This window comes from Synchiropus splendidus, chromosome 1 (assembly GCF_027744825.2).
Source record: "Synchiropus splendidus isolate RoL2022-P1 chromosome 1, RoL_Sspl_1.0, whole genome shotgun sequence".
Lineage (NCBI taxonomy): Eukaryota > Metazoa > Chordata > Actinopteri > Syngnathiformes > Callionymidae > Synchiropus > Synchiropus splendidus.
The window spans coordinates 33,531,372-33,551,279 of NC_071334.1; the positions used below are offsets into that span (position 1 = coordinate 33,531,372).

Sequence of the window (19,908 nt, forward strand, 5' to 3'; positions counted from 1 at the left end):
ATGAATATTCACTTTAGTCCACTGAAGAAATTGAAGGTTCTCAAAAAAATATCTTCAGTATAAGTGAGGTCCTGATCTTGATAAAAGTGAAATTGATTGGTTAGTTTTCACCAAGTTTTTCTTCTGAAGATGGGGTATTGGGTAAAGTCTCTTCTGTAGCTGTATCTTTCCACATTCAGCATTTCATTTGTTGGTTGCTGTCTGTTTGTGAAGTCTTTACATACACAGAGGTCTCATGTCTGAGAACATCTTTATGTCAAAGCTCACTTATTATATCAACAGCAAACAAGTCTCCATAGAGACAGCAAAACTTCTACCCACATAGGTTCCAGGCCCACCAGCAATGAAGCCTATCTGTTGTAGGACTCCTTTCTTCTGCCTGTGTTGGAAGGCATGCCAGCTTGGCAAAACAACTGTCAACAAACCTGGACCCAAAAAAATCTTGATTTTTTTAATCGATTTGACATTTTGTGATTGGCTTTTAACGCCCAATCACAACAGGCAAATTCATGTACCTGAACTCTAACAATCTCTCAGACAGCACCATGAACCATTGTCCAACCTCATGCATCACTGTGGTATAACGGTGAGCATAGCTGCCTTCCAAGCAGTTGACCTGGGTTTGATTCCCAGCCATTGCAGGTCTGTGTGCTGCAGAGCTGCGATCTTGCTTTTTAACCATCAACTTTTCGCAGACATCTACTGATGACATGGCCAGAGGTTTTCTCCATGCCCTTGTGTTGCTGTGGCCAAGTGGTGAAGTCAGACAGCCATGACCAAATGAGGAGGCCATTTTTTCCTCAAAGTGGAAGTCTTGTTGTGTGGATGCTGCAAAGATCAAAACAAACTTCCTCCACAAATCCTAGCTTCCTCCCAGACATCGCTGTGAAATTACAATGACTCACTGTGAGATACAATGTCATATTCACGTTGTGGGTAGGACTTGAAACTATAGGTCATCACCTTAACCACTTTTTTTAAAATCAATTCCCAGCTATTGCAACTTCCCTTTTCATCCACCTATGATTTGCTGAACTGCCTTCTCCTCTCTCTTCCTAAATCTACTGAAGACACAGCCATAATAGTCACATGATGTTGCAATAGACTGGAAATCCATTGAGGTTTCCGCACGTAGTTTTGAGTCTTAACAACGAAAGTTGAAGTCCTCATGTCATTGTGATCTGTGGGTTGAAGTCAGCACCCAGACTGAAGGAGCGTTTATGCGCAACTGTACAGACAGAGCCTTCTAACATTGTTTGAAACAGACGGGTACAATTTTGTCAGTAAAGGTAGCATCAATAAACCTTTACTGTGACAAGTGATAGAGAGCTACATAGGTTATAGGGTCTGAAATGTTGTCGTACTTTTCGACTCCTGATCTTTGCTCTGAGATGCAGAATGTGATGTTATTAGTGTTATCCACTATAGAGGCTGTTTTCTGTGAATAAATACGGAAACCATCCCAAATACACAAAATACATTTCATGTTCACACGGAGTGCTGTGACAAAAACAGAAAACGCCACGTATGCCAGCAAAATCTGACGTGCTAGGGAGAAGCCAGCCGTGACATGAATCTCAGGTCACACTGTGCAACTTGTCTATGTTTTTATCATCCCATTCTGTACGTATCAAGCTTGAAACTGCTTTACTTGATGCATTTATTTGTGTGTTTGCATGTTTAAACAAAAAGACTTCTTCAGTCTTTCATTGTGAAGCCATTAAATAATATAAAACACAAATGCATTCACCGCTAGCTTCCTCCAACACGTCCCCTCCCTCATACATTTACAAACTACAACACTGTTTTTAACATTTATTAGAAATGAATGTACAAAAATCCAACTGCTATACACCATGTTTTAATAACAAGGAAAAGAGATCAACATAAGTTTGGAACTTCTGGCACCAGGTCAGTGTTCAAGTCCGGTGTGAAGGCCAAGCTTTCATGGTGTGTTCATGGAATCGCCTCCAGCTGAGTGGCATCCAGGTCAATTATTGTCTGTCGTGCTTTCACAGAACCTGTGTCCCGCTGTTCGACGCCCATCTGCTACATGAGTCCATGTATTTGATGTATGATGAGATGAGAAAGGTCTGTGGCACATGCGGTTGGTGATTTTGCTGTGTTCAGATCAGTCATTTTCCTTTTTGTTTGATTCACATGACTATACAAACATATACATACAGGTTCCGGTGTTCACTTTGAAGTTCGTGACGTTTTGGGTTTTTAAGTGTTGTGTTCAGGTGTTCCATGTCCTCAAGGGTCCAAACTGAGCATTGATAAAAAGTTCAAGTTTGTCCGTGAGTGTGTAATCCTCTGTTGAGTTCAGGTGCACCCTGTAGGTGTAAGTGCCCCCATCTGCAGGACCAGTCATGGTGTGTTCATGTGCTTGTTGTTGGTATCCTCCTCCACAAACCTCCGCACAGGCAGTTTTTGATCCAGCGCTGCTCCCACTGCTTCATGGCGCTGGTTTTGTTGGGTGAGCGAAGCATTGTGACGCAGCCGCACCTGAACGCAGCATCTCAAGGTTCATCTCACAGTACTTGTTAAGTCAACGTGGGGTTCAGATTATTGCAGACTCACCTGGTGCAAGCTTTGCTCTCCTCCGTGGGACAGACGCCCATGTGGATGCAACGTAGATTATCCATTTTCTGAGTGCTGGGGCTCCTGCGTGCACATACACATGTTTGTATTTCTATCCTTGTGGGGACATTCTACGGCTTGCCCCATGCTCTCACACTAAAGCTAACCATCCAAAACAAACGGCTAACCATAACCAGGACTCTGAACCAAACATAAACCTCATTATAATGACATAGTTAGTTTGAAGTCTTCGTCCTCAAATTGAGGGGGACCTTGTGGGGTCCAGCCAAATGTCACACCCACACGCACGCACAGAGGACTTGGTACCTGGTGAAGGCATCCATCGGGACGGAGGGGGAGCCCAGTCCAGGCAGCGACAGTGTTTTCCCGAATTGCAGCCTCAGCGGAAGTTTGCCTTGCAGCTTCACAATGACCCCATCGTTCACCGGGAGCCACTCCATGCTGGGGACCAGCAGCTGGCTGGGCAACAGACAGCACTCGTCTATCAGGGTCTCATCGGGGTCTTGGGGGGGTCCATCCTCCCGAGCTGATCAAACACACACAATCATTTAGAAATGCAAGAAATCCACAAAAGTCAATGCGCCACAGACAAGCAACATCCCAGGGTTCACCCAACACACACACTGGACCTTTTTTGAAGCATAAATGACAATCATAAAATATATGGAGCTCCATAATACAACACTAAACAGTAGTGATGGGTAAATGAGGCATCATAAAGCGTTTCGACACAGTGACACACTGTGCTGATACAGTGTTGATACTGTGCCACTGAATACTGACACCTGTTGGACATTAACAATCCCTGCAGGCAACCTACTTGATGTATATATAATAATATCAAATAAGTCTTTGCATTCACTATTATTGTGATATTATATGTGAAAATGTATCATAATGTGAAAAACGTTTTTTTAATTAAAAAAATAAATCAATCTAATGTTGCAGCAGTTACATCCTGTTGACGGAAGCGCTTATAAACACAGTTTGGCGTGTTTTTGCCGAGTCGACACAGTCAAGTGATTGTCTTAACGTGGTACGTGCATCAATGCAGGGATCGCTCTGTGAGCTTGGCACGTGTTCCGGCGCATCGCTGTTGCATGATCCATCACTACTGAACACCATCTTACTGTAGTTAGGAGAGAAAGCTCTTTGTTGCAGCTCTTATTCACTCCACAAGGGGGCGAGAAAGACTGAGTGGCTGGTCATAATGTCTATTTATTACAGAAAAAAAACACCTTTTACAGATATTCAGCAAACTAACAAATGACAAAGTGAAGTGACGTTCTCACCACAGAGCCACAGCTTGGTGAGCAGCCGGAACAGAAGCTGCATGCTGTCCTGGTTGTCCGACGTGGCAGTGAAGGTGGGCAGGCAGCCGGACTTCAGTAGACCCCAGATGCGGATCATCACCAGCATCTCCCTCAGCATCCCGAGAGACGCCCCGTCCCTCATGAAGCCAAACCCCGGTCGGACCATGGAGCCCTGGTAGTGGACAAGTTACTCAACAGCACGCAGATTCTCCACCGGTTATTCGTCAAGACCGTCATATTACTCCCCGTAGGGTCCATAAGGTCTTTATTTCCCTCCCCATCCTCTAAAACCAGCTCACCTGGTTGGGCAGGTTGGCCAGCAAATAGAGGACAAAGTCCCCTACCCACTGGATGAGCTGCTGCAGTGACTGCAGTGGCGGTCCGTCCAACACAAACTCCTCCGTCTTCAGGTTCAGCATCACCTTATCAATATCTGACCAAACACAGTCATTAACACACCTGGCTCACCCCACCCGCCGCACCACTGTCTCACCTGTGTCGATGTTCTTGGCGCAGATCTCAGCCAGTCGGTCGCCAGGACTTTTGTCAGCGGGGTTGAGGGTGAGAGGCCTCAGCAGGGACTTCAGGGTGGAACTGATAGCAATCAGCAGCAGCTTTGCGTGGAAGTCGCAAGCCCGAGCCGCTGTCGCTGTGGACAGTTTACACAGAGATGCCTTGACAGCGACAATACGTGTGGCCAGGACCTGAACCAGAACAGCAACAAATATTAGAAAACCATCATGACATGACTATAAATCTCTTTCTGCTTCAATTCTCTGATGCCTTGCTGACCTGCTGCAGTGCCTGGTTCTGCCTCATGTACTCCTCGTGCAGCTTCTCCACCAGGTTGTGGACCATATTAGGCTGCACATGCAGCAATACATCCCACCAGTCGTAGCCTGTCACCATGCAATACTCCAACAGGAACAGAAGATGGCGCAAGGTCGTGTTCATCTCCAGCACCTGACCCATAGATGGCGATACTCGCAGAATGTGGAGCTAAGAGAAACAGCGATGGCCAGTCAGCACCTGGGATGTTTGTCATTGTTGTCAGAGTGGCAGTCCTCACCTTCCCGTGGTTGTCCACTCCCGCCAGAGCCAAGGACGTCCAGGAGAACTGCAGCGCTTTGAAGTGGAGGATGGGCCCTGCCGTTCTCTGTCGCTTGATAGACGTTTCGTCTCCAGGCCGCTGCCCAGGTCCAGATGTGGACGAGGAGCCATAGAAAACGCCCATCACCTGGAGAGAAAGACGGTGGAAGATCTGGATGCTGCCGTCGTGGAAGGCAAGAGCCAGACCTGAAAAATACAAGCTGAATTACATTTGGACCGTCATGATTCATATTGGCTGTGGTGCACAGGGTATGAGCAAGACTTGAATTGGAAATGAAACAACCAAATGCCACAGAATTGAGATTCTGAGATCTCAAGTTGCTCAGCAGACTCGTGGACTTCTTATCATAGGGAGCAGAGAAACCCTTTTCCAACCGAGAACCCTCGTCGTGCATGTTAAACCTGTGCACACACTTTGAGCAAGCAAGAGCGTACATCTTTTTGAGGTGCACATCCAACTTGAGGCTCTCTGACTCCACAGAAAGGGCGCGACACAAGGCAGGACTCAAACATGAGAAGTCAATTGTCACAAAGAACTTTTGAGGGATCATGACTTATTTTAAATTGGCAGTGCAGAGACAGGAAATCATGCAATGACCCTGAGGTTATCTTACCAAGTCCTGGGCAGAACTTTGTATCTGATGCCACCTTCAGGTCGGTATTGGATATTGAGATGGGCAGTTTCGGCAGAGCGATGGCCGACACTCGCTCCATGTCAGTGGTAGTGGTCAAGATCCTCCATTTCAGGATTGTTGGTTGCTTCTCCAACACTGGACACAGACAGATCGTCAGAGCAGCAAGTGGGAACTCATCATGCCATGAACCAAGGGTCACTTACAGACTGGTGACCGATGCTGGAAGATGTTATTGACAGGAAGTCCCTCTTTCCTCAGGGACCAACATTCCACGATGCTGCCGCTCTGATTGGACGCACAGAGAAGAACCTAGGATACAAACAGGCACCACCAGTTACACCTCAACACCTCATTTTCATTACTTCTCCGGTTCTCTAGTCGACCTGTTCTGAATTCTCCCTGGTCAGGAATTTGAGATGCGTGACAGCGGGGTACTTCTCCCTCCTGAGTGGGTCAGTGGTGCATCTCAGGAACAAGGACGGTAACAGCTCTGTGTCGATGCGGCACTTCTCGCTCACCACACTGACGACCACCTGAGCACAGACATGGACGATGACATGACTCCTGCAAGAGGAAGGTCAAGCAGCAAAACCTTTGACCTTGTAGAACTGCACAGGAGATGAGCTGCTGCCATCAGTCGCTGCCACCACAATGTTGCCTCCTCCGGTGAAGGCGATGTCGGCCAATGCCACTCGTCCTCGCAGCCGACAGAGACTCTCACTGGCTGTCAGCAGAGCACCACCGGGCTTCAGCAGCGAAACGGTGACCAGACCACTGACCGTCACCGCCAGCCAGCCCTCCATCGGTTTCCCACCAAACAGAGTCAAAGACGGGGAGAACTTGACTCGGGAGAACTTCTCGCTAAAGTTTGTAGATCCAGACTGAAATACCAAGAACATTTTATGACTTCAAATTTTGAACAAACAAATCCCCTACTGGCTTGTTTACCATCTCCACATGGAGAGCCAGTTTGACTCCATTGTGCAGCCAACTCAGCGCAACAATGGGATCGCCGTCCACAGAACTGGAAAGACAGCTTTCCCAGCTGTTGACCAGATGATCCGACATGGACCAGCATTTGATCTGTCCATCACCATCTGCTGAAAGTAGCCTGGATCCTGTGAACACAAAACCTTTCAATGGCGCTTCTGTATTGTGTTAATTTCTCTGCGTGAGTGCTACCTGACTGGTCCCATTCAAGACAAGAAATGACCTCGGCATGTCCTGAGTTGATGGAGTAAACATCCCACGGGTGGTCCGTGTCGATAATGTGGATCATGTGACTGACATCTGAAACACACCAGCAGTTAAAAAGACAGCATATCAACTCTATTTTTCCTCAGTATTTTCTTTAAGTTCACCTTTGTCGTCATCGTCATTCTTCAGGTCAGTGGTAAACGCTACCAGGTTCCTACATGACCAGGCACAGACCAGAGGGATGGATGGACAGTGGGTGTTCTTTGGCCGTTTCTCCCACTCACAGACGTACGCCAGCTCCATGGTTCCTGCAAAGACAGAGGCCAAGAGGCACCACCAGCACCGTTATCACACAAGCATCCTCGATGAATTCCGCAAAACTAATAACAACATAACACGTGTAAACTGTCATCCTCAAACTATTAAATTGGCCTCAGGATTGTACAATTGTTGGTGTAGTGGGCTGAAACGTAATCAAATAATGCAATTTAGAGAGTGTAATCCACCGAGATGAACCTTTTAAAAAAGCGTTTCCGATTTAGTAGTTTCATTGTTTGAGTCCAGTAGCAACACTAAAGTGGTCTCCGCTGGATTCTTCTATTTTATATGTGCATTATATATGCATTTTTTTCTTTCATTTTTTTCATCTCACGAAATTGATACTCGCTTACCTATGAATACGACGCAACTGATACGTGAAGCTTCTTCAACAACTTCTTAGTGACAGATCGAATCGAATTCTAATTTAAAATACAACGGGGCTCGATACAGCCACACCAAGGGAGTAATAAAGCGAGACTGCAAAACTATGAACGCTAATTCACATTTAGAAAATATCAGCCGTCTCCGCGCTCCGCTGTCGTCCATTCAGACGACTATTCAACCAGGACCCCGCGGGCGCTGATAGGCGCCCGTTCTTGTGCCTGTTTAATTTGGAATCTTTTACCCCGCGCAAGAGGCCGTATCTGTACACAACAATGATTTTTACCCATGAGATGGACATGGTCATTATTTTTAATTGTTATTAGCTGTACCGCTGGTATATTTTTTCGAGTAAAGGAAACATAACTTTAGAGCCCTGAATTTTGCCTACAGGTGTATAAACATGAGCCCTTGCTTCTCGTTCTATTGTCCAGTTCAGGTAGACGATTAGCTCCTTCCCCAGGTGGAAGCTTTCATATATCTTGAATTCTTTTTCAAGGGTAATAGAGACGAATTGAGATTTGCGCGTCAGACCGAACAGACACAGAGATCGCACAAGTGACAGCAGTTGTCTTTGCAGGATGATTTCTTTTGAGAAGGATGCGAAGTCCAGCAAGACTAGGAAAAATACAAAGATTTATCGTTACTGATTTTACCTTCTTGTAAGACTTCCGCTATTATGTCATTTATGTCAGACCTGGACAATTGCGCCTGACAGTCAACGCGCAGGGTCTACTAGCCGTCTCATTAAAGCGCTCTGTTTCCGGTGATCTCCCAGTTCCGCCTCATAACAGCAGCCGTCAGTCTTTAGTAAACTGACCTCACACGTTGCATTTTGCCGTTTTCTCGAAACCAAACAGAGTCTTTCGTGTGGATTGCGAATGGCTTCATACACTGCATCGAACAGTGGATAGCAGCTAACTAACATTGCTGCGCCCCAAGAGTTAATCTAGCCTTAGCATTAGCCGCTGGGCTAACGACTCTGCTAAGGGAGATTGTTTATCGTCTTTTTTCATTGGCACCTCGTCTTTCCTGGAGGAAACATCGACCCGAACACATGGACACACGCACCAAGAGTCTATGACTGGTACGTGAATTGAATGTTATGTCCGTGATAAGCCGTCTTCAGTGGAATGATGTTTACCTGCACAGCCGGAGGCCGAAGATTTCTTACATGAGAACATCGAAAATAACAACTGGTAGAGATGGCTGCTGGTCAAATCGGTAACCGTCATTCCAATGTTTTACTCCTTTTTTTTGTCGGATTGAAGCTGTCTTGTCGGTTGTTGGTCATTGCATCAGGGCATTGCTGCAATCACACAGCGTCTCATCACACGTCATAGTTTTCTACATTATGGTTTTATCTGTGCTAATATTGTCCAAATCCAAACCGTTGCCAACCACCTGGAGGATTTACAGATCATGTACTAATCTACCATGAAGAAAAATGTGTATATTCAGTAACCTACGGTTTCTATTTCACTTTTTTTTATGGCAAAATGAACTATATGGGAAGAAGAAAGGCAATTTTATCTAATCCAACTGTCATTCCTCTGATGATGCATGTGAAACGTGGCTTAATTTCTTTCACATATTAAAAGGAAGTCCAAGGATGTTCACTTAAGTAAACTGTTTGAGTCTAAATCATAGGCCAACTAAAATTTCTGGAAAGAACAAGAGATTATGATGTTGGTACTGTATATTGTATATCCTGGATGATAATGCGAGGTAACTGGAGAAAGCTTTTTTGTAGCATCTGTCCTTGTGAACCAATGTCTGCCCTTGTGGCACCTCATTGCTTGGCAGAGTTTTGATGCGCTCGGAGCGCTTCAAGCATATAAAATCCCTCACATACTCTTGTAAATATTTCCCTCTCCTATCTTTAACATGTCAATTTTGCTAATAAAATATGGGAAAGCAAGATTATGCACATCTTTGTGTATTGAGGAGGGCAGGAAGCAAGGAATGTTATCTTGATGTCTTGTTGATGCCAGTTAGCTAAGCCAGTCAGTGTCTAGGACTGTGAACAGTATAAATCACTGTTTTAAGAGCCAGGAAATTCCAGTATTAATTGTGTCCTACGTGTTTTACTTGGGGGTTATTTTGTACATCTGATATTGAGCCTTTGGCAATATCTCATCAAACATATCTTGAGCATTTCGTGGTACATTCCTAAGAAATGACATTATAATAATGCATTAAACTAATTTAGTAAATGAATAAAATAATGAGGGGAAAAACATGTTTTCACTTAAGTCAAATAAATGCAGACTAAATAACCCTAATTCAAGTTATAGTTAACTGAGCTTCACTCTGCCACAGCTCTGATTCATTTCAAAGCTTCTGGATAGGACCGGAGCACATGCAGTGGGCGAGCACCCAAGCGGTGTCGATACCATGGCAAATTTGTATCGTATCCAATTATGGCATTTTGGAATCAATACTTTTGACATCATTTGCTCCTAGAGCAACAATCCACCCACGCCATCCATCATAATGATTCCCATTTTCCTTGAAAAAGGGAATATAAATATAAAAGGAATAGTCGACTTGGTTCCTTTATTTGACCGACTGCCTCAATGTTCTGTTGAATATTGGTTGGTGATTTGAAGTGTGAAAGTTACTTTGTAAAGTTGATGAAAACAGTGACATATGCCTGGTACCAACTTTGTAATCAGCTAAAGGAGAAAGGTGATCCTCTTGTATTCTACATTGATCTCTCTAGTGCTAGATGAGCCTGATCTCCAACAGACCTTTTTTGGATCAGTTCTCTGCATCACACTGGAACTTGCAACTCTATGTTCTGGTTGTATAACACAACGTTTCTCCACGCAAGTCACGTCAGACTTTCTGAAAGCCCTTTGACATTGTAGATTGCGTTGTGTCTGTTCCAGATTATCTGTGCAAAGAGCAACGAAACACACTGCCCTACAAGCCTGAACTGCTCAGATTACTGGCCATTAGTTTGCATGGTGCCTTTGTTGCATTATTATTTGTAACAGTTTTATTTTTTCCTGCATCTCCATGAAACACGTTGCTGAAAGCCAGGCGCAGTCAGCAAAAATGACACTAACAGCAGAAACTGTTGACCTCATCCAGGATAATTCCCCCAACCGTTGAAACCCCTTTAAGTTTTCGGTATAAACACATCTTAAAAGACAGAGAAAAGGGTTATGTTTCACTTTTGAATATTAGGAATGAAGCTGAGGTTTTCAGTATTGCATATTAGCTGAAGTTTGTTCTGAATGTCACAAATTGTTTGAACAGCGAGCTAGGCGACATTTCATTAATCCAGCCCTGTAACCGTGAGCGACACAACCCAGCATGTTTTACAAATTGTTTCAATTTAATTAAAGATAACTTGTTAGTTAGTGAAACATAATTTGAGTGCAAGGCCAGTTTTTCTGAATAGTTTGCCCTGAGTGATCAAACATTCTGTTTTGGAGTCATTTCATTTGGGAACTGAAGACTTAAGTATCACATTATGTTGGTTCATGATACATTATAATTTATGTTTAAGTCAAGTGGGATGTGACCCTCAAGGTCAAAGCAAAACTACATAAGAAATTGTAGATATTGAAAATACCTTGTGAAAAAGTGTCTTGTATTGACATGATTTGTCCGCCGTTGTGTTCCCAAAATATTCACTACTTTCATTATAAAACGAAGTACATTCTACTCAAATGAATATTTTAAACACATGATGTGATAACATAATTAGACTTGACTTTTTTTTCCTCCACATATTGTTTAATGACAGTAAAAAAAAAATAGGGATGCTCTAATCGATCGGTCACCAGTCATCATCGGCCGATATCGGTGTGACCAGTGAATGCCGATCACCACCTGTCATTGCCGGAACACCTTTCAAGAGATTTACATCTCACGTTGAATTGCATTTTCACAGAATAGTTGCTGCATTCTGCAAGGTTTTTCTATATTTCCCCATCATTGAAGGGGTATATAAAACATGTCTGAATTTAAATGAATCAGTGGTTCATTTTTTCACATCATGTACAGAGTAGGTCTCATCATTTTGATTACAAATTCATTGTCAATCCATGTGATCCGCATCAGTGATCGATGGTGATCGGCACTCTGGCTGATCGGTATCGGTGATCGGCAGCAAAAGTCCTGATCGGAGCATCCATAGTAAAGTCTTTTTCTACTGTGTTCTGTCTTGTGGCTTGATGGCTGCTCACCACTTGGACAGTTAGCTCCAGTAGGGATGGACTGGCCCTCATTTTCCTGATCTGTTACCTGAATTTGGATATCTGCCAATATTATCCCGATCTAATGCCAGTGCTGTGTTTGCTTTATTGATGTCATAATTTTTTATGCTTGTGTTAGAAATGACAATTTGTAAAATTGTCTCCTGTAAAAGTGTAGGTTTCAGATTGAAATCTTCACTATATAATAAAGTGTATCTGGACACTAAAAGCTGTAGTAAAACCAGAATTGTAAAAGATGTCAGAAAATGGCCAGATTCTCTATTTCCAAAACTGTTTACAAACTGAGGGTTTACCTTAAATAACACAGACTTTTAATCTGCACGTCTTAATCTGCTGTTTACCATTGACCTGCAGCCAACCCATGAGCTGGTATTGATAAGCACAGCTTTCGAATTTTGATCATAGTAACAAAGTTGGTAGGTTTGATTTTTAAGTGTCACATCATCATGCTAATGGTCATGTCTGCCATCTTGTGTTGTGCAGTTTGAGCTGTGAGAAGAAAATCGCTGACTCGTATCTCCCAAGTTCACCGCTGTGTCAATCGGAGGTCACAGTGCAACTCTGCACTCCAGAACCAGCCATGCTGACCTAGAATCAGCTGTTTGTTCCTGCAGTCTGAACCCCAGCTGGCAGCAATAATCCAAAGACCATGTCTGATAACCAGGCCAACAACAATGCCCCGCTCAACAATAACAACAACGTTGGGCCCAACCGGATGCGGAACCCCAACATCAACCAGAACCCACTCATCAATGTCAGAGACCGCCTCTTCCATGCCCTCTTCTTCAAGATGGCGGTCACTTACGCCCGCCTCTTCCCCCCGTCCTTCAGGAGGGTGTTTGAGTTCTTCGTCCTGTTGAAGGTGAGTCGACACCATACTTAGTGATGCCACTCTGCACCCTCACTGAGGCAGAAAGATGAAGTTCAAGTGTGTTGTATTATTTTTGGTAAAATGCCGAACCAAAGTAGAGTATACTTATTTAAACAAGTCACTGTTCCTTGTTTAAATAATGTTTTGGCTTTTTAGAATAAGGTTGTCGGTTCACTTTCTGAGAATCATTCATCTGTCTCAGGCAGTTTGCATTATTCCCTCCTGAAGTTGCTCATCTAGCTCTAATATTAGCTGTGAGCCACTTTCTTCTCTAGAGGAGTTATTTTCGCTCATCATTTCATGTCGCTTTGTTTTTGACCCAGTTCTCTCTCTCAGGTCACAGCCTATCATTTCCTGTAGGTGGTAGTTTGATGCATGTTTCTGCTGATTCACTTCTTTGACGCTGTATTTCCATCTCACAATTGGAGCTCATGCTACAAGCTGCAGAAGACTGGTGCAGAACCAGACTAAGGCTGCAGGTTTCCCAACATGAACATTCACACCATAGATGACCATGTGATGTCTGGTATCGTTCTTACTTGGTGTTGGTAGTGGAGGAAACCTGTGCTGGCAGGTGTGCACCGATTTTTGAAAAGCCTGACCTGCCCATAAGGATTTTGGCTCGGACTGTTGTAACCCACAATGTTTGTACCTTCTTGTATTGGAAAGAAAATCTGTGCTAATCTTTGATTTTCGCAAAAAGGTTCATGTTTGAAGTAAAATATTACATCAACAGATGAGGTGAGCTTATATACTGTCCTGTAGTGTTGAACGGGAAAAGTGGCTTGCCGATCGAACTGATTTGCCAGTCTTAATGAAACTCTATTGAAGAAAGAGGTGCAGTTGGATTTATAAAACACTGGTTCGCCAGAGAGCACCCATGTGACCTGCGTACCTGCTGAAGTATACTCCGTGGACACCTCCTACCACTTCTCTGTGTGGTCCTGATGCTCGTGTCTCTTAAGTTTAAGCAGCGTCTGACAAGCGACCTTCTGTAAGCAGGTTCTATAAGCTTTCTTGTTGCGGGCTTCACTCAGCTGACTTGAAACTAAATTGACTGGAAGTCAGCTTTGAAAGGGCTGAGCAGCAGCAGTAGTATCCTATTAGAGTAAAGGTTAGATTTTTAATCTCCACCAACCAGCAAACAAGGCAGCGGCGCAGGTCGGAGGGTTACGTCTAATGAATGTTTGGATGAAAGTGGAAATATGCGTGGGAACAACAACAACATAATGTCCCCTTTAAACTGTGAAAGTAATCTGGATTATGCTGACAGGATAGTTTATGTGTGGCAGGAAAGTCCAGGATTAATCTGTTAATCCATGCCCTAATCAGACTGAAGACGTAATTGGCCTCGAGCACCCGGTCTGCACAGTGGGCATCCTGCCATGAGACCTGGCTGCTCACCTCACTCATGTCACATGAAGATGTTTCTGTCTTCTTTTTCGGACTCAAGTCATGCTTAAGTAGGAGTGCTCGGGGCACTTGAAGACTTCTCCATTGTCTTGAAAACTTCCTAGTCACACTGAAACTGCCTTTCAGATGAAACTATTTGGTTCTACTTGGTCTTTTCATCCATCAGTCTACTACGTTGTTGTACACTGTACAGTTTACTTCTGTGTCCACACAACGAACACTTATTGTGGTTTGCCAGTTAACTTGGAGAATTGAATTCAGGTGCTTTCCTTTTGTGTAAACCCACCTCTTTAAGATGTCTTAAAGAGTACCATGTTCCCCTCCAGTTAGTATCTTATACTTCTCTTTTCCCTGAAACTGTCAAAAGCATTTTGAAACCAGTAAATCTTGATATTCACTTGAAAGACATGAGGGAAAGACTTTGAAACAACTAAGTCCTTCTGACTGGAGTGGCTCCAGAGACTTCTCTCCACAGTGTCTCATCTCAAGTCACGATGAAGCACCTTTGTAATCGATCAAACTTTCCTTGTGTTTCCTCAGGCGCTCTTCGTCCTCTTCATCCTCGCCTACATCCACATCGCCTTCTCTCGCTCACCCATCAACTGCCTGGAGGCAGTGAGGGAGCGATGGCCTCGCGACGGCATCCTCCGCGTGGAGATCCAGAGGAACTCCAGCCGGGTGCCAATCTTCCTGCAGTATTACGACTCTTCAGGCTTCCAAGAGGATCTGGGACAGGAGGCAGCTGGTGGAGGGATGGCGGGCCTCAGTCTGGCAGCGCTGCAGGAGGAAGAGGAGGAGGAAGAGGAGATGACCCTGGAGATGTTTGACAATAGTTCGGTGCAGGTAAAGTCGAGTCCTAGGTCACGGGACTGATCTCCGCCATGTGCCGTCAAAGCATGTCTTCTCTGTTTGCTGCTGCAGTTCGAGCTGGACATCGAGCCTCGCCTCAAGCCATCTCTGATTGGCGGCGGAGCAGTTGGCGGAGGTGGAGGAGGCAGCGCGAACGAAAGCCAGGACGTCTCCTTCAGCCAGACCACTAAAGGTATGCAGCCGCTGAGGGACAAAGTGTCAGAGCTGGAGATGATGACCCGAGCAGGTAAAGTGTTGTTCGCTGTCTCTCCTGCCTCCTCTCCTGTGCACCTCCCTCTCCTTATCACTTTGCTTTTCCACTCCTTCTGGGAGTCTCTCTTTTCAAACGTGGGTTTAGATTTCACTCTGGAACCAATGTTTTTCTTCCCACCAGAAGAGGGCAGCACAGTGTCAGTTCTGTAGTTGAGAGCTCAATATTGTTTACGTTGACTAGATGTCAAGAAGGAGAAGGATGTGTTTGGATGAGCCCCACGAGTTGAGATGTGTTATGGATAGTGGGCTGGAATTTGTGGTTTAAAGTGTTACCAAAGATGGAATTTCAAAAAACTGGATAATTCTGCTTGGAGGATGTGAGGAGACAGAAGAGAGTTGTGCGTGACTTTGTAGACAAATTAGGAGAGGAAGGAGGAGGCGGGGCTGCAGCCAAGATCCTAACATGTGCCCCACGGTGTTCCCACCAATAAACAAGATACTCCCATCGAACTGTAACCTTTCCCGCTGAGACTAATTACTGCACTGTAAGTCGGAGTTCCCGTCCTGCTCCCAGCGCTCAGCCTCCTGTGTGCTATTGTTTCAGTGTGGCCACAAGAGGAGTACATTGTGGAGTATTCCCTGGAGTACGGCTTCCTGCGACTGTCTCAGAGCACCAGGCAGAGGCTCAACATCCCCGTCATGGTGGTCACGTTGGGTAAGGCGCTCTAACCTGCCGCCTCGCTCCGTGCACACTTGCTGATCATATGTTTTATCGCCCAGATCCCATGAAGGACGAGTGTTTCGGCGACGGATTCAGCCGCTTCCTGCTCGACGAGTTTCTGGGCTACGACGACATACTCATGTCCAGTGTCAAGGCTCTTGCAGAGAACGAGGAGAACAAAGGTGGAGTCAGAGAAGCGTATTGATTTGCCTTTTATCTGCATCGATTTACAGCAGTGGCACCCTCTGCTTGCTTCTTTCCTGCCGTGATGCTCTTTGGTTCTCCACAGGGTTCCTGAGGAATGTGGTGTCTGGAGAACATTATCGCTTCGTAAGCATGTGGATGGCGAGAACATCGTACCTGGCTGCCTTTGTCATCATGGTCATTTTTGTAAGTGTGGATGGGCTCTAACGGTTCTGTCCTCAGTGATGTGTCTCCAGGTTTTAAGATTCGAGTTCAATGTTCTTCCTCAGACGCTGTCTGTGTCGATGCTGCTCAGATATTCTCACCACCAAATCTTCGTCTTCATCGGTGGGTCGCACTGAATGCGCAGCTACTTTGAGATACTGATGTTCTTTATCTGATGCCATGAATTGTATTGGTCTCTTCAGTGGACCTCCTGCAGATGTTGGAGATGAACATGACCATTGCCTTTCCAGCAGCTCCTTTGCTCACCGTCATCCTTGCACTTGTTGGTAAGATACTGTATATCCCAGACCAGATCAGGTAGAGGCAAGCGCATCATGGACTTCCTGAGATCCAGAAGTGATTCTCCTCTCTTCATCAGGAATGGAGGCCATCATGTCGGAGTTCTTCAACGACACCACCACAGCCTTTTACATCATCCTTATCGTCTGGCTGGCCGACCAGTACGACGCCATCTGCTGCCACACTAACACGAGCAAACGCCACTGGCTACGGTGAGTTCGCAGACTCCTATCAAAGATCATATGTTGATGAATACAGGTGATGTCAGAAGGTAGAAAATTTCAGTCATCGCACATGATCGAGTCACAAATAGGCAGCGCTTACAGAAGTATACACCAAGTCCATGAGGTTGGTGCCTCTCTGGTGTTTCAGGTTCTTCTATCTGTATCACTTTGCCTTCTACGCCTATCACTACCGCTTCAATGGTCAGTACAGCAGTCTGGCTCTGGTCACCTCCTGGCTCTTCATTCAGGTGAGAACCATTGTGTGTTTGTCAATCTATATATTGGATTCTTGTGTGACCTCTTGTGTGTCGCCGCAGCACTCCATGATCTACTTCTTCCACCACTACGAGCTTCCTGCCATCCTGCAGCAGATCAGAATCCAGGAGATGCTGCTGCACAACCAGCAGGGCGGGCAGGCCAACCAGACAGCCCTGCAGGACAGCCTCAACAACAACACAGCGGCCGCGCCCGCAGCACCCGCACCTCCTGGCCCCGCTGAAGCTCCCCAGTCGGGGGCCGCATCCACGCCACAGTCCGACGTCCCACCCAGCTCCGCTATTGCCCCTCCTGCGGCCGGAGGGGAGGTGAGGGCGGAGCTCAACTGGATGGCTCAGACTGCGGCCATCATCACGGAAGCTCTGTCGTCCTCGGCCCAGCAGGGGGCAGCGGTGCTGGACGCTGTTCAGGGAGCAGCCGGCAGCAGTTCGAGAGCGACGGGCGCAGACGAGAACAGCGCGACGGGAGGAGAGGTGGCGGGGGGCGAGACAGCCGCCCGGCCTTTAGAAATGAAACCCTCAGCTGGAGGGCAGCAGGGGGCCGGACCCTCTGGCGAAACAGACTCTTCCGCCCCACAGACTCCAAACACAGACTGCAAAGCGCAGCAAAGCTCTGACACATCCTGAGAGGCATAGACCAAGTCCAGTGGAACTCGTGTGTCCAGCAACAGAGCACCCAACTGTCGGGCGATCGATTACTGATCGCGTTCTGGGTTTGCTTACTGATCCATAGCTGACCAGAGAGGTGACCCCCGCCGCTAGTTTTTAATCATCACACAACTTTATTTTACTTATCAGTTAGTTCACTGAGGGGTCAGCGTGAAGGCTGCAGTTCAATGGCAGGTGTTGCTCTGCATGTCTGTGGCAGCGGAAACAAGACAACCCTTTTCCTGTTTCCTGTTGTATTGATACCAAGTGCGCGTCAGATGGAATTGTGTGTCTTTTGTATTGTCCCAGTGTCACCCAGACACTTTAGAGTCAAACATTTCACGTGTGCCGGAGACGTCCGTTTGGAGTCCTCGCATTCTTCCCTCATCCAAGACAGTCTCGAGTGACTGCTGAAATCATGAGTCTTGTGTCCTCATCTTTGTTGGTTTCAAGGTGATGTGTGTGGCCTGTCATCCAAACGTCCCACCTCAAGTCTGCTGCTCCGTCGACTTGTCCTCAGCCTGTCTTGTTTCCGTCAGTCCAGAGAACACAAAACCTGACTTAAGCATCAACACAAACTCAGCCATTGATCAGCCGACCTGATAACTGATCGGCTCTGGTTCTGGCAGACCAAAGCACAAGACCTGTGAGATTTTTTTTTCCCCCTTCCATTGCTTACATTCTATTTTTGAAAACTGAATGTGTATTTGGAGCGCTGTGGTGTCGAACTGAAGTCAAAGAAAACAACGAATGCCTTATCAACGTCATCTTTTTAAGCGTGCTGATTGGCTGTGCAATATGACACTGGTTCTTTTGGCACGACGCTGGCTCCGCCTCCACTAGAGGGCGCTGATCGCTCACATCGTAGCAAAAGCGTAGTTACCATGGCAACTTCTGTTCACCAGGCGGGCCAAACCATCACAGAATACATCATTGAGTTTTTGGTATATGAACACTCACCTGAGCGTCAGTGAGGTGGAGTGGCGGAGCCTGGACCCAGCATCACTAACTGGACCAGACCAACAGACTCTGTGGTTTGTCTTCTTCTCGTGCCTCGGCTGATTGGCTGTAGCTCCAGTAGTTGATCTCAAGTCTCGAACTTGTCTGACTGTATTTAACTGTCCAGTAAAACCAGTGCACAACCCAGACTTCCTTGTCTCTTTTCTCCGTTGCGGACATAAAGCACATCCGTTGACGCGTGTTTTGCTCCACAAGTTCTGATTGAAGTCCAGAGACAAATTAAGCCCCTGAAAAGTCAATGAAATATAGGTATAATGGCTGGAAATGAACACTTGAGTTGGGATCAAAATATTTTGAAACACTTGGGTTGCTCTCCGTGTCACTAGAGGACATCTGCCTTGACTTGCGTTTGTCTAAGTTGGCGTCTGTCTAGAGCAGGGGTGTCCAAACTTTTTGCAAAGGGGGCCAGATTTGGTGTGGTAAAAATGTGGGGGGGCCGACCTTGGCTGACGTTCTTTACGTACAACAACAATATATATAAACAAAGGCCATTATGTGTTTCACATTTGCTTTTTTATTATAATTTCAACCATCTTAAGTGTGTTTTGGTTCATTTGAAACATGCATACCGCATGCAGTTCATTCACTTTTTTTTTCTTAAACAGAAGTAACATTTGAAACGTGAAATATATCACCATGGCAGTTCAATGTTCAGTGAAAGGTGCTCAGTGAAAGGTTTGCAATGCTTTGCTGCTACCTGGTAACTAGCCTTTGTGGCATTCTCATTAGACTCTCGGGCTCTTGCGAAATACTGCTGCTGTGAGATTAAACTAGCTTCAAGTTGCTTCAATTTCTCGCTGCGTTCCTTCCCTGTAACCTTGTCGTACATGTCAGCGTGTCTCATTTGGCAATGTCGCTTGACATTGAACTCTTTAAAAACAGCCACTGTCTCTTGGCAAATGAGGCAGACACAGTTGTTGTGTATTTCAGTGAAGAAATAGTCCAATTTCCACCTATCATTGAAGCGTCGGCCCGCCATTTTAGAAAATTGGGGGTAAAGCGTCATACGCAGTGAGTGTTGCTGCCCTCTAGTGGGTAAATGAGTAACAGCATATAGTGTGTAAGTTACTTCATATGCTGGTGGCAGTACTGCTGCTCAATTTAATAAGTCTATGTGCGCCAGACGTTATTGATTTTATGACAGAGGCTGCGGGCCGGATGAAATTTGACCAC

General features: G+C 45.6%; 2 protein-coding genes across 4 annotated transcripts; one reads left to right on the top strand and one right to left on the bottom strand.

Moving 5' to 3' along the window:
• Window positions 1–1,812: 1,812 nt before the first annotated feature.
• med16 (mediator complex subunit 16) lies at window positions 1,813–8,851 on the bottom strand. Of its 2 annotated transcripts, none has more exons than XM_053853524.1 (16): window positions 8,706–8,851; window positions 7,024–7,167; window positions 6,845–6,952; window positions 6,611–6,780; window positions 6,262–6,543; window positions 6,046–6,195; window positions 5,866–5,971; window positions 5,642–5,797; window positions 4,987–5,213; window positions 4,710–4,916; window positions 4,411–4,621; window positions 4,217–4,350; window positions 3,897–4,089; window positions 2,911–3,130; window positions 2,584–2,667; window positions 1,813–2,508 (listed from the first exon to the last, which is right to left on the bottom strand). In XM_053853524.1, the coding sequence occupies exons 1-16, from the start codon at window positions 8,794–8,796 to the stop codon at window positions 2,382–2,384; spliced, it is 2,610 nt and encodes an 869-aa protein (XP_053709499.1). In that variant the 5' UTR covers window positions 8,797–8,851; the 3' UTR covers window positions 1,813–2,381. The 2 variants fall into 2 exon arrangements, with proteins under 2 accessions (XP_053709499.1, XP_053709500.1); XM_053853525.1 differs by lacking the exon at window positions 8,706–8,851 and adding an exon at window positions 7,531–7,737.
• tmem259 (transmembrane protein 259) lies at window positions 8,328–19,138 on the top strand. Of its 2 annotated transcripts, none has more exons than XM_053853526.1 (12): window positions 8,328–8,648; window positions 12,277–12,655; window positions 14,618–14,920; window positions 14,999–15,173; window positions 15,744–15,854; window positions 15,920–16,042; window positions 16,150–16,250; window positions 16,334–16,391; window positions 16,472–16,555; window positions 16,648–16,780; window positions 16,941–17,040; window positions 17,110–19,138. In XM_053853526.1, the coding sequence occupies exons 2-12, from the start codon at window positions 12,443–12,445 to the stop codon at window positions 17,692–17,694; spliced, it is 1,986 nt and encodes a 661-aa protein (XP_053709501.1). In that variant the 5' UTR covers window positions 8,328–8,648; window positions 12,277–12,442; the 3' UTR covers window positions 17,695–19,138. The 2 variants fall into 2 exon arrangements, with proteins under 2 accessions (XP_053709501.1, XP_053709503.1); XM_053853528.1 differs by having other exon boundaries at window positions 14,999–15,119.
• The last annotated feature ends 770 nt before the right edge of the window (window positions 19,139–19,908 follow it).

Excerpts from the sequence above, each read along its gene's own strand:
- med16 (XM_053853524.1), bottom strand. The coding sequence starts at position 8,796 with ATGACGGTTACCGATTTGACCAGCAGCCATCTCTACCAGTTGTTATTT. Across the intron at positions 5,798-5,865 it reads CCAGCATCGGTCACCAGTCT|TGTTGGAGAAGCAACCAACA; the intron begins GTAAGTGACCCT and ends GTCTGTGTCCAG. Across the intron at positions 4,917-4,986 it reads GAGTGGACAACCACGGGAAG|CTCCACATTCTGCGAGTATC; the intron begins GTGAGGACTGCC and ends TGTTTCTCTTAG.
- tmem259 (XM_053853526.1), top strand. The coding sequence starts at position 12,443 with ATGTCTGATAACCAGGCCAACAACAATGCCCCGCTCAACAATAACAAC. Across the intron at positions 16,251-16,333 it reads TTGTCATCATGGTCATTTTT|ACGCTGTCTGTGTCGATGCT; the intron begins GTAAGTGTGGAT and ends GTTCTTCCTCAG. Across the intron at positions 17,041-17,109 it reads CCTCCTGGCTCTTCATTCAG|CACTCCATGATCTACTTCTT; the intron begins GTGAGAACCATT and ends GTGTCGCCGCAG.